Source organism: Chelonoidis abingdonii, chromosome 1 (assembly GCF_003597395.2).
Source record: "Chelonoidis abingdonii isolate Lonesome George chromosome 1, CheloAbing_2.0, whole genome shotgun sequence".
In the NCBI taxonomy this organism is placed as follows: Eukaryota; Metazoa; Chordata; order Testudines; family Testudinidae; genus Chelonoidis; species Chelonoidis abingdonii.
In genome coordinates this window covers 92,662,506-92,675,825 of record NC_133769.1, presented here as the reverse complement: position 1 = coordinate 92,675,825, position 13,320 = coordinate 92,662,506, and the positions used below count along the sequence as shown (strand labels likewise).

General features: G+C 47.8%; 1 protein-coding gene across 1 annotated transcript in view; it reads right to left on the bottom strand.

Annotated features, from left to right (window-relative positions):
• The window catches only part of LOC116829622 (solute carrier family 23 member 1-like), a 50,141-nt gene that overhangs the window by 13,130 nt on the left and 23,691 nt on the right, over positions 1 to 13,320 (bottom strand). The window contains exon 5 of the mRNA XM_075067416.1: positions 11,178 to 11,359. Within this exon, the coding sequence (XP_074923517.1) occupies positions 11,178 to 11,359 (182 nt within the window). The remainder of the gene's footprint in view (positions 1 to 11,177; positions 11,360 to 13,320) is intronic.

Sequence of the window (13,320 nt, the reverse complement as noted above, 5' to 3'; positions counted from 1 at the left end):
GATATCACATCCAGATGGTCCAATAATACCTGTGCAAGTTCTTGTTTTGAAAGAAACACAAGAATGAAAACCAAGTGTCCGTATGCTCTACCCGGTAGCAAGTGAGGCCTGGTCTACACTACGCGTTTAAAGAGCGTTAAATCGATTTAACGCTGTACCCGTCCACACTACAACGCCCTTTATATCGATATAAAGGGCTCTTTAAATCGATTTCTGTACTCCACCCCGACGAGAGAAGTGCGCTAAATTCGATATTACCATATCGGAACGGTTAGTGTGGACGGATTTCAACGTTATTGGCCTCCGGGCAGGATTCCCACAAGCGCACCACTGACCGCTCTGGACAGCCAATCGTGAACTCAGATGCGGCGGGCACGGTAAACAGGAGAAGCCCTGTGACTTTTGAATTACCTCTTCCTGTTTGCCCGTGTGGGCTCTGATCAAGGTCTCAATCCAAAGAGCTACCAGCATGGCGACCGTACGACAGAATACTAGCACTTGATCGCTGTATGGTGACAATATATCTTCCCGTTTACAGAGTCACGAAATGCAAAGCGTTTTTGACAAAAAAATCTTCAGGTAACACAGCAGTGCATGACAAGCGATAACGGGAAGCCAGCAGACTCAATCTGGACGCTCAGTGGATGTGAAGGTAGTGAGACCCAGCTACTCACAGTCCACAGCAGTCTCTGAAATATTTGCATTCTGGCTGAAGCTCCATCGGTCGTTAAGGGTTTCAACACAGTGTCTTGAGCACTTGGCTTCATGATAGCATCTCCTCAGTTCGCACCACCACCACACTCACCATGAGATATGAGAGCGAGAAAGAATCATTCTTGACTTCTTTCAATTGTCACCCTATGTGTTATCTGAGCTTCTGTGTAGACTGCGTGCTGCAGCCTACGTGGAAAGTAGCTAGTAACTCCGCTTCCTCTCCCACTCCGGTGGTAAGATGGTACAATGATAATGACTTGATTATATCCGTCGGTCTGCTACTCAGCCGTAGAGTGCTCTGGCTGGCCTCTTCAGGTGAGGCTGGCGCACCCCCTGGGGTGCCTGGCTTAAACATTGGGTATGACATCCCATTTACTCCCAGTAGATGGTATCAGTAATGGCTGGTAACGTCTTCATCTAGCAACTGGGGGCTGGAGCTTCCATCAGCCTCCCTTTTCCGCTGTAAAGAAAATATTCTGTACTGCCTGGTACTGTTCATAGCCTCTGGAGGATCTGCCTCCCCCTCATTTTTTTCTCACTTAACTAATCTCTCCTGTTGATTCTATTGCATTTATAGACTTCATGAACATACATGGGGGGACTCACTGCCAAGGTTAGCCAGGAAGGTTGGGGGAGTGAATGGAAGCAACAGGGTTGTGGGACCCCCTGTGATATAGCTGACCACGAGCTAGCTGTGCTTTGATACTCTGGTTCTTTCTGTAATACACTTGCCCCTTATTCTGTGCAGGATCTGACTTCTATTTTAGAAACCATAGGAAGGGATTGACTCTGTCCCAAGTTGAGTCAATCCCAATTTTGCTATTTTGCGTGCGCCCCCGACCGATTTTAGCCAGGGGCACTTCATAATAGCAGCGGACAGTACAGAGGGGGAGATATACCGTTATCTCATTGCAGTTTCTCCGGCAGTAGACGGTACAGAATCACCGAGTAACCATCTCTGCCTTCATTGCAAAAGCAAGTGAATGCTGCTGTTGTAGCGCTGGAGTATCGCCTCTCTCTCTGTCGGCATCATGAGACATTATACATGTCATGAAAAAAAAAAGGCTGACGGGCTCCTATTGGTTGCCGTTGTTTGCTATGTTCGTTTCCAGTGGTCATCCAGGGAAAAACGTTTTGTGCCGAAAGTGTTATTGTCAGCTGATGTTTCCCGCGAGGAAGGAATGACTTGTACGAACATTTTACCAGATACTTTAACCCGCGACAATCCAGTTAATTCCAATGGGCGGGCTAGACTGCAGGGATAACTATGACGATATTGCTACAGAAGAGCTATCCCTATCAATGCTGCAACGCTTCAGAAATTGACGTTAGCCTCGGACCATGGACGCACAACGCCGAATTACTGTGCCTAGTGTGGCCGCATGAAATCGAATTTATAATTTCAGTTTTATAAAACCGATTTTAGCTAATTCGATATTATCCCATAGTGTAGACGTGAGTTTAGTTTGATTTCTCATTTTTAGGTCTGTATTTGCGACTACTGAATGGGGTCTGCCCATTTATAGATGTTTTCCGCAGTGTGATCTGCACTGCTGGATTTATGCAGCTAATTCTCCAATGGGACAAACAACCTTGCAGGCCAAAGCTCTCCCAATTAGATGAGAATGAACAAACAAAGATATTTATCAAACAGATGCTGCGCAGATGGGATATGCTGGTAGACAGATGAAGACATTCTGTTACATTGTGTTAGTTAAATCTGTGAAGAGCCATGCAGTTTTTTATACCCAAATTTAATGTATGTAAAATGAAGGGATGATTCCAGATAGGGAGTCAATAACATTACCTGGCCCCAGCACTAGCATTTGCTGTAGTTGAATGATTGAGGTGCTATTAGGACCTGCAGCTGTGATGCAGCAGCATCAAATGCTGATCTGGGAAGGGAATAGCCAAAGGGACAGTAGCTCAAACTGTGGCAGGGCTCAGATGATGGTGGAAGGGGAGGCAGTTGAGGTAAGCTGTTGGAGAAGGAGAAAAATCTAGCTACTGAGTTAGCAGATGAACTGGAGCTCGGTAGAATGTGAGATGATAAAATAAGAGGATAGGAGAATAGAAGTAGGGGACTTGGAAATGAGAAGAAGAAAAACTAGGAGAGGTTTCTCAAGTCGGTAGAAGCAGAAAACAATTGAACTGGGTAAGTGAGCGACACTATTAGAAATGGGAAGTAGTGGGAAATAAAATCTACAGCCGTACTGGAGAAAGTGACTCAAGGGAAAGAACTGAAAGGAAATATAACGGGTGGAACAAGGAATTGATCAGAAGCTGTTAGATTAAAAAGATCCTGAAAACAGTACACGAGAAGCCCACCCACAAAGGACCTAAACGAAAAGAGAGAAGGACAGTTTGAATATCTATTGAAGGAACACAGGTCAAAGGCACGTACTGGACAAGTGAGGGCCTCTAGGTGAAGAAAACCCTCTTGCGGAAAAACTCAGAGAAGAGAGGGACAGCCTCAGGAACACTGAATCTAAGGAGCACTTCAAGCCAAAGAGACACAAAGGATAAGACAGCTGGCGTGGAGCTGGACTTAGAACCAAGGAGAGGATAAGTTGATTCTTTGCCGCAATGACACAGTATATTGAGTAATTTCCTTTGTTCTTGATAATAACAATGCATTTGTTATTAACTGCACAGAGGAAGAGTAGCGTGCACAAGCTTGCAAAGCTTAATGTGTTGGTAACTTATAGTTTATTAATATAAGAAGTCAGTACTCAGTAATATTCTATATTATTTATGCTTCTGCTATAATCTTTGTGTTTTCCCTTATAAAGTTCTAAAAATTCAGAATTCTCTCTTTTGTCTTGGTTTACCTCCACACAGTTGGCATAGCCTAGTTTAGCTGGGTCACTGTAATAAATGTAATCATATTCTAAGCCAGGGGCAGGCAACCTTTCAGAAGTAGTGTGCCAAGTTCACTGTAATTTAAGGATTCGCCTGCCGGTAATACATTTTTATGTTTTTAGAAGGTCTCGCTCTATAAATCTATATTATATACATAAACTATTGTTGTATGTAAAGTAAATAAGGTTTTTAAAATATTTAAGAAGCTTCATTTAAAATAAAATTAAAATGCAGATCTGATCAGCTTAGTGTGATCCTTGCCCTCGCTTTTCCTTGCTGAGTTTTCCAGTGTGGGCTACAGCAGGAGGTGACTGAAGAGCGCTGGACCGAGGCCGGGAGCAGAGCCCTGGGCTGGCTGCCGGTACCCCAGGCTGGCAGTGGGCTGAGCAGGGCCGGTGGCCGGAACACCAGATCAGCAGCGGGATGAGCCGCTCAGCCAACTGCTGGCTCCGCTCAGCCCACTGCCAGTCTGGGGTTCCAGCAGGGATGAAAGTAACTTAAATTTCTTACAGGTACAGTCATATTGCAACCTCCCCTTGGAGGGAGGAGCTCAGGGGCTGGGGATGTGTGGATGTGGGGGAGAGCACTCAGGGCAGGGGGTTGGGGTGCAGGGGGCTCAGTGCAGGGCGTGGGGATGTGGATGATGCAGGAGTCAGGGCTGGGAGCATGGTGGGTGCAGGAGTCAGGGTTGAGTGGCATGAGGGGCTCAGGGCAGGGGGTTGGGGTGTGTGTGTAGGGGGGAAGTCCTGGAGGGGTGGGGGCTTCGGGCTGGCCTGGGACAGTCCCAATTGCAGCCGGGTTACCTGGATGGTGGATGGGTCCCTGCCCCATGCTGTTCCTGCCAAGGGAGCTGTGGGCCAGCTGTGTGCGGGCACTGCATCTGCAGACAAATAGTGGGGGCGGCAGAAGACCCCCTGGCCTGCTGCTCCCTTCCCCTTCCCCCCAAGGGGCCACAGCTGTGCACGCTGCAGGGTCGGCACATGCCTGTAGTGCCCTGGTATCCAGCCACAGTGGCAAGAGAGGGGCAGCAGAACAGGCTGGGTCGTGGACACCTCCACCTTGCCTCCTGCCGTCCCCTTTCACTTGCCTGACTGCCTGCTGCTTAGTCCGGTGCATGGGGCTGCCAGTGCTAGCCTGCCGGACAGTTCCAGCAGCCAGCAGGACCTCAGCTGGGTGTACGCCACGTGCCATGCCTCCAGCCACAGCGGAGCGCCCCAGCATTGGCCAGCTCCGAGCGTGCATGCTCTGCCTTACTTTCACTTCTAGGTTCCAGCTGCCGGCCCCCTGCCAGCCGGGATCCCGGCAGCCAGGACCCCGGCTGGCAAGGGGCTGGAATCCCAGAGCAGTGGCAGGCTGAGCGGGGCAGGCGGCTGGGACCCCAGAGCGGCCGCAGGCTGAGCTGTTCAGCCCGTTGCCGGCCTGGAGTTCTGTCCGCCGGCTCCTCCCAGCCAGGGTTCCAGCTGCTGGCTCCACTCAGCCCACTACCGGTCTGGGGTTCCCTTCACCCAGGCCGGCAGCGGGTCAAGCGGGGTCGGCGGCCAGGACCTCAGCGTGCCATTAAAAATCAGCTCGCATGCCACCATTGGCATGCGTGCCGTAGGTTGCCAACCCCTATTCTAAGCACTATGAAGTGCACGGATGTAATGAGATGAAGAGGTTTTCTAAGAGATAAAATGTGTAGCTAAAACACTGAAGGTAAGGAAGATATTTAAAGCACATACAAGAACTGCTATACTGTTACCATATAAAAATATGCCACGACACAGTCAGAGCACTGAATAACTGGTTAGGCATGAAAAGGTCTCACAGACACTGGTTTCTTTTTCCCAATTTCTAAAGTTACAGAACCCAATATATCTTCCCTTCGTTCATGGACTTCTTTTGTGCACTTGAACCAATGAAGATTGTTGGCAGGTTTATGAATTGTTTGAAAAATGGTATTTTAGGTGGGGCTGGTAGCACTGCCTGTTAAGGTTATCCAATGCCTCCTATTATAAGACTGGCCAAGTTTTATAAGCAACTGAAAACAACCTACAGTCATTCAGGCTGAAGTTTTGCATGCTTGTCGTCTGACTCAGGCTGCCTACATTCGAAAAATTTCAGCCAAAACAGATCAGCCATTTCCAAGAATGAGCCTAGGGAAACTAAGTTGTTTTACCCATAGTAAAAAGTTCTGAAGACCTTTTCTTTGAACAGCTGTAGCAGAGCCATGCTTTGGAGCAGGGACTTGAAATTTGGCCTTTGGGTCAGGAATGTGCCTTTTGCCATCCTGTGAAAATCCACCCAAATGTCACCAAGTTATTAGCCTCTGGGGGGAAAAGATTTCAGTTTGCATATGTTCATTAGGAAGTTATTTGATTATATCCTCACTGAGTATGCACCAGTCTCTCTCAGCTCTTAGTGCTGACCCAACAGCATATGCACTATTCCCACAGAGCAGGCTTTCACCTAGGCATACAGGGACAAAGATAGACTTGCCCTGAAAAGGATGCTCCCAGCTGTTCTGGGTCAGGGTGAAGCTGGGCACCTGACTGGAGAGAAGGGAGCCTGTCTCTCCTGTACTCTCAGTGACTCCTCTCCGCCACTCCCCGCTGGCATCCAGGCACTGTGGAGAAGGAAGCCATATGATGCAATTGCAGAGGGGACAAGAGCCATACCTTGAGGCAGAGGTGACAGTAAGTGGGTACGGTACGGTATGGTATGACGTACCGGCAAGAACCGGTACGCCGTGCCAGACTAGACCGGCTTCCCCAGGCTGGCGATTTAAAGGGCCCGGGGCTCCCTGCAGCAGCCAGAGCCCAGGGCCCTTTAATTCACCTCCCGAACCCCACTGCCAGAGCCCTGGGCTCAGGTGGCACTTTAAAGGGCCCGGGGCTCCCTGCAGCAGCTGCAGCCCCGGCTCTTTAAATCCCCATGGAAGCCCTGCCACCACTACCCCAGGGCTCCAGCAGCCGGGCTCGGGCAGCTATTCAAAGGGCTCGGGACTCCTGCTGCTGCAGGGAGCCCCAGCCCTTTAAAACACCGCCCAAGCCTGCTGCCACTACCTCGGGGCTCTGGCAGCGGGGCTCTGTCAGTAATTTAAAGGGCCTGTAGCTCCGCTGTGGTAGCAGCGGCCAAAGCCCCCGGGCCCTTTAAATTGATCCTGAACCCCAGGGCTCCCAGCCACCTCTGGGAGCCCCCAGCAGCTGGTAGCTCCAAAAATGATTTAAAGGCCCCGGGGCTCACAGCCGCAGCCGGAGCCTTAAATCTTGATTGAGGCCCCTCTTCTGGTTGAGGCCCCACCTTTGCCCAGGACTCCAGCATACTGGTAAGTCCTTTAACTTACTTTCACCTCTGCCTGGGGGGAGGGAAAGGAGTAGATTGGGACAAGGGGGTCTAGCGAGACTGACACTAGGGGGTGGTTGGTAGACTGGGAGCCAGTTAGGGAAACAGAGGAAGGAATAGGAGCTAGTTGGCTTGGACGAAAGGTCAAGAAGACCAAAAAGAAAGTAGGAATTGGAGGGAGGTTGGGATTGACAGGACAAGGAGACTGGGCCTGGGATGAGAATCCTGAGGAGTGGCGCCTGGTACTGGCTAGGTGAATGGGACGGAGACAAGGAGCCAGGGGCGGGGAAGAGACAGGGACAGGTTGATGGGGACAGGGCAGAATATTAAAACATTAAGATTGTAAATTTAAGCATTTAGAAGTTAGGAAATGTCAGCAGTAAGGCTGCCTTTGCAACCTTAATTCAGCCCCCTAGTTCATATGCGTCACATGATAGTCACATGATCACATGCTCTTTTTTTTCCATAGGACCCCAGCCTCGTTCAGTGCACAGGGTGGACCTGTTCTGGGGATGAATCAGGGCTGTTGTCTGTAGGATCCCCTTCTACAATGGTTGCAGAAGTTGGAAGGTGTAGATCTGGGATAGGTGGGTTTTGATCTGCCCAAAGCTAAAGGCCTCCCCCCCTCAGCTAAGGGGGAGGAGCCGCTAAGCCCAAGCTACAAGTGAGGGAGTGGGACCATGCAGAGGGAAGGGGCAGAGAGAAACAGGAACAGGAGTGAGGTCATTGGTTGAAAATCAGAGAACCGAAAGGAGCCATCAAGCAGAGGATTCTAGACAGCACCCACTGCTCCTCAAAGGCACCAAAGGAATCAGTGGACACCAACCAGAGGAACTCAGCCTGGAGACATGATCGAACAAGGAAATGGAAATAGGCCCCACAGATGCAGAGTATTGCACCCATCCACCTTCCTCCTCCTGGCAGGATGGATGGCCATCTTGGCCAGCCCCAGGAAGAGGTCGATGAGGAGGTTCTGCAACTTTGTGGGGGAGCGCATATCAGGAAGTACAGGGAAAGTACAGCCAGAACCTCAGTCAGAGGTTCTGAAGGAGTCGGAAGAGGGGCTGTCACCTGATGCACCCTGCATAGATTTACGCCAGGGCCTCCCTCTCGCTACAGAAGGGACAGGTGTTGCGGACCCTGTGAACCATGCCAGGTATATGTCTGTGCACTCAGCTCTGTGGAAGAGCTGCAAACTAATATCCCTGGTGGGCTGTGGCACCAGAGTGGAGTACAGGCTAGCCCCAGGGGGTTCTTTGCCTTCCTCAGGTGGCGTCAGGTCCCACCACTTGGTGTCAGGGCAGGACACAAGGGAGAGGAAGTGGATGGAATGAAACATGAGTTCATGAAGGTGCTTTCTAGGCATGGTATGGGATGGACCAGCTGGATTGCTAGGTGTGTAGTGATAGAGGCAGGAGATTGCAGGAAAAGAAAGGACAGTCTCATGGTTAAGGCAACTGAATGCTGTCCTAGTGAACTGGATGCTATCCCTGCCTCTCCCACAGAGTTATATGATGCTGGGCAAGTCACTTAATCCAAACTCTCCACAGGTGGGCACTAAGTGGCTGTGTCATTTTTGGATGCCTGACTTGAGATCCCAAGGTTTGTTTTGCAGAAATGCTGAGCAATCACAGCTACAACTGAAGTCACTGGGACCTGTATCTAGTCCTAGGTGTCTCAAATTGGGAACCCAGACTTAGTGTACACTTTTTAATTTGATCTCGGTGGGCCTTAGTTCCCCAGGCATAAAATGGGGATAACAGCCCCTCATCTCACCGGGGTGTAGTGAAAATAGATCCATGAGAATTTGTGAAATACTCAGATACTATAGGTTTCAGATTAGCAGCCTTCTTAGTCTGTAGCTGCAAAAAGAACAGGAGTACTTGTGGTACCTTAGAGACTAACAAATTTATTTCAGCATAAGCTTTTGTGGGCTACAGTTCACTTCTTTGGATGCATAGAGTGGAACACACAGACAGAAGATATTTATACATACAGAGAACATGAAAAGGTGGAAGTAGTCATGCCAACTGTAAGAGTCCAATCAACTGAGATGAGCTATCATCAGCAGGAGAAAAAAAACCTTTCTAATTCACTTTAGGTATCGGATTCTTCTATTCTTTACTATAGGTTCAACTAGTTTGCCTCGTCCTTTTAATCTGTAATTGCCAGGATTGCCTCTGGATCCCTTTTAAAAAAATCAGCATTAGGTTAGGTATCCTCCAGTTATCTGTTACAGAGGCTGATTTAAGTCATAGGTTACATACCACAGTTAGTAATTCTGCAGTTTTGTATTCAAGTTCCTTCAGAACCCTTGGGTGACTACTCATCTGGTCCTGGTTACTTTTTACTGTTTAGTTTATCAGTGTGTTCCAAAACCTCCTCTGTTAACACTTCAATCTGAGACAGTTCCCCAGATTTGTCACCTAAAAATAATGGCTCAGGTATGAGAATTTTCCTCACATCCTCTGCAGTGAAAACTAATGTAGAAAATTAATTTAGCTTCTCCACAACAGCCTTGTCTTCCTTGTGTTCGGTTTAGCATCTCTATAGTCCAGTGGCCTCACTGGCTGCTTGGCAGGCTTACTGCTTCTGATGTACTTAAAAGTATGTTGGTTTTAGTTTTTGTGTCTTTTGCTAGTTGCTCTTCAACTTCTTTTTTGCCTGACTAATTATACTTTTACACTTGACTTGGCAGAGTTTATGCTTCTTTCTATTTTCCTCACTAGCATTTGACTTCCCATTTTAAGGGATATCTCTTAATCTTTAACTGCCTCTTTTACTCTGTGTAGACATGTGGTACTTAATACTTTTACTATTTATTTAGAAAAATTGGGTATACATTTAGCATGAACCTCTATTATGGTGTTTTTAACTAGTTTTCATGCAGCTTGCAGGCATTTTATTCATGACTGTTCCTTTTAATTTCTGTTTAACTAGCTTCCTCATTTTTATGTAGTTTCCTTTTTGAAGATAAAAGCTACTGTGCTGGGTTTCTTTGGTATTCCTCCACACACACACACACACACACACACACACACACACACACACACACACACACACACACACGGATTGTGTAATTGAAGACTCTCATAAAGCATACGAACAAAGGGGCTGAATTAAGGTTGCACGGACAACCTTAATTCTGTCATTTCCTAACTTCTGACTGCTTGACTTTGCAATCTTAATAATGTTCTTTTAATGTAGTTTTTGTGGGTAATACATACATATATATACACAGGAGCGGCGCCAGGATTTCTGGCGCCCTAGGCAGAATTCGGGGGATGGCATTTTGTGTGCTCCCCACGGGGCGCACAGGAGCTTCCAGTTTCACTCCCATTGCGCCGCCGAAGAAGGACCCTCTGCCGAAATGCCGCAGGCGACAGCAGCAGTCATTGAGCTGCTCAATTGCCTGCCGCTGTATTCTGTGGCACGTTGGCAGAAGGTCCTTCTTCAGCGGCAGGACGGGAGCGGAACCGGAAGCTCCCATGTGCCCCGTGGGGAGCGCACAAAATGCTGCCCCCGAATTCTGGCGCCCTAGGCGACCGCCTAGGGTCACCTAATGGAAGCGCTGGCCCTGTATATACACACATATAACATAACTGTGACAGAGCATTTGTACATTGAAGATGCCAAACAAAAATGACAATTTGTTTATTACTGATGTGGAGTTTTAAAAATCAAATGCATTTTCTGTTTGGGGTGTGCAAGTCACTGGTAGCCCCCCTTAACAGCTTACAAGCAGCCAGTAGGGAGAAGCAGAAGCCTCACGGACACAGTACCCTGAACTTTTGAACTGTCTCCCCTTATCAGTTTTGAGGCAGTTGAAGCTGGTTCTTGCTGAGCAGATTGCAGAAGTGCAGGGTTTGTTAACCACCAATCAAATACTAGCACGACTGAAGCCTGTGTGTGAGTGTGTATAAAAGATTCTTGATTTTTGTATTGAGCAGAGTCTTTTGTACCAAGGTACAGGGCTCTCCTTTCTTCTTCAGAATAAAGCATATTTTCCTTATCCCTGTCTGGCTATCATTGGCTCTCAGCTAGGCGGACCCAACATTTCGGTAACAGGGGTGTGTGCATAAGTGTAAAGGCCATAATCTCTTTGGGGCTGGGTCTGTATTACCATTGGTGTCTTATGCAACACTCAGTACCCTGTCAGCACTTAACTAACAGTGCATTTAGAATCCACCAGCTTGTAATACCTGATCCAATTTCAGATTTAGACTATTTATCCCATTAATCTGCCCCCAGTTTCACCAACGTGAAGTGTTACTTACATGGCTGATATGCCCCAGTGTGAGCCAGCCTCATCTCCTGCAGAGTTGAAGAGAGGCAGCGCAACCAAGGTTATGGTTGGGGCAATGGTCAAAGGACCTATGAATCGCATCAGAAATCCAATCAGGCCAGAAAACCCAACAAAGATTTGGAAACAGGAAGCGACCATGATGGCTCCCTGCAGCTGAAAAACAGAGGGAAAGAAAGCAGAGATTTAAAGGCTTCTTTCTGAGTTAATCCATTTTAGTTAGGTGGGCTCAAAAGCACTTTATGGGCCTGATTCAACTCCCACTGAAGTCAGGGGGAGTCTTTCCACAGATTTCAATGGAAGTCATCTCAAATCTTAAACGAGGGTGACACTCAAACAGGAATGCAGGCCCATTAACTCTCCCCCTGGCTTACCTCCTCTCATTCTACCTCCCTCATTGCCAGCTGTCCAAGGGGAGCTGGACTGTCAGAAACCAAGAGCTCTAAACAGAACCAAGTCAACCAGGCATCCACCCATCCTTTATTAAAGACTTTGAGTACAGGGTAGTGTTCATAAAAAAGGGAAATTAAGTAGTAATTACTATTACTGGCATTGGCCAAGGGTCAGATACTGCACAAGCGTTCCTAATGCAGCTCTTCCAGCACCTTAGTCCTGATTAACCAACTCCACTGTTCTAGCCTTGGATTTTGCTCCGCCTTCTGGGGAACTAGAATGCATACCCACCGAATTCATTTCTAGTCAGGTCCTGATCAGGGCCCTGAGCCTGCAGACGCAGACTCGCATGAGTCAAGGTTTGCAGAGTCAGGCCCAGTGATTGCATGATAAGCCAGTGCTCTGATCTCCTGAGGCCCAGCCAGGGCAGCAAAGGGAATCTTCAGCTGAACACAGACATTAAATAAAGTTTTCTATTTAAATTTTCAAAGTGCTGGACGACCTCGAAATCCCTTCTGTTTCTCCGTGTGGGTTGCAAATATATTACCAGGCAGACCAGTACAATAAACTCCTTAATTATCAGAATCAGTCGGGCAACACCAAACATGTTTAGATCATCAGGAGAAAACAGCCAGGGAATTACAGCACACCAGCAGTTCGATTAGGAGATCTGGCTAGTGGACATGCGGATAGATAGGCTTCTGTTTTATCTGAATATTGCTTTCCTCTGCAGGACACGTTCATCACCATGCAACCTTTGCGAGCTTGGTAGACACTGTTTAAATACACAACAGTTATTTACCCTACGTGTGTGTTATTAGTTACATTCGTTAATACCACTAAATAATGAATGAATTACTAGGTACCTTGGCTCTTGTGATAAGGCTTGACCCTGTGAGGTGCTGAGTGCCCTCAACTCCCACCAGGTATAGTGAGAGATGAACACTTTGAGGCTCAACCCCCTGAATCAGTGGTTTCCAACCTGGGGTTCAGGAACCCCGGGGGGTCTGCAGTCTATGTCTAAGATTTCCAAAGAGGTCCGCAACTCCATTATCATTTTTTTAGGGGTCTGCAAATGAAAAAAATGTTGAAAACCACTGATCTAAATGAAAAGGCAAGAAAATAGTTATTCTGTGACTGCACTGTATTTACTTGGTTCAATAGTGACCATAACACCAACGCTCTGCACTGTACTGCAGCTTTCAGCCAGGATCTCAAAGCTCTTGACAAACATAAGCTGTTTCACAGCACTCCAGCAGGCGGGTAAATAGAAGCACAGAGCAGTTAAGCAACTTGCTCAATGTCAAACAGTGACTAAGTGACAGATCTGTGATAAGATCACGGGTGCCCTGAGTACAAGTCCCCATGCTTTAGCCAGAAGAACATATTCTTTGCCTTCTTGTTTATGATCATTTGCTTCCTCCATGTTCTGTTAACATGGCCAGTAGCTACAAGGGTCTAGATCAAATCTCTCAAATCAAAACACAGGGAAGGACCTCTGCAGAAGGGAATAGAGATATCAGCCATCTCTAAAGTACCTTCCTCCCTCCCTTCCTAGGGGGAACTCCTCCCTCTGTGGAGATCTGCACAGAGGGACGAGCTGGGGGTTGAACAAGCTAGCACAGTAGAGATTACACAGAAAGTGAAATTCAGCTCTAGGCTGTATATCCTCTTCTATGGACGCTCTTCATGCTGAAGAACCCCCTCCATTGAGGGAGGGTGTT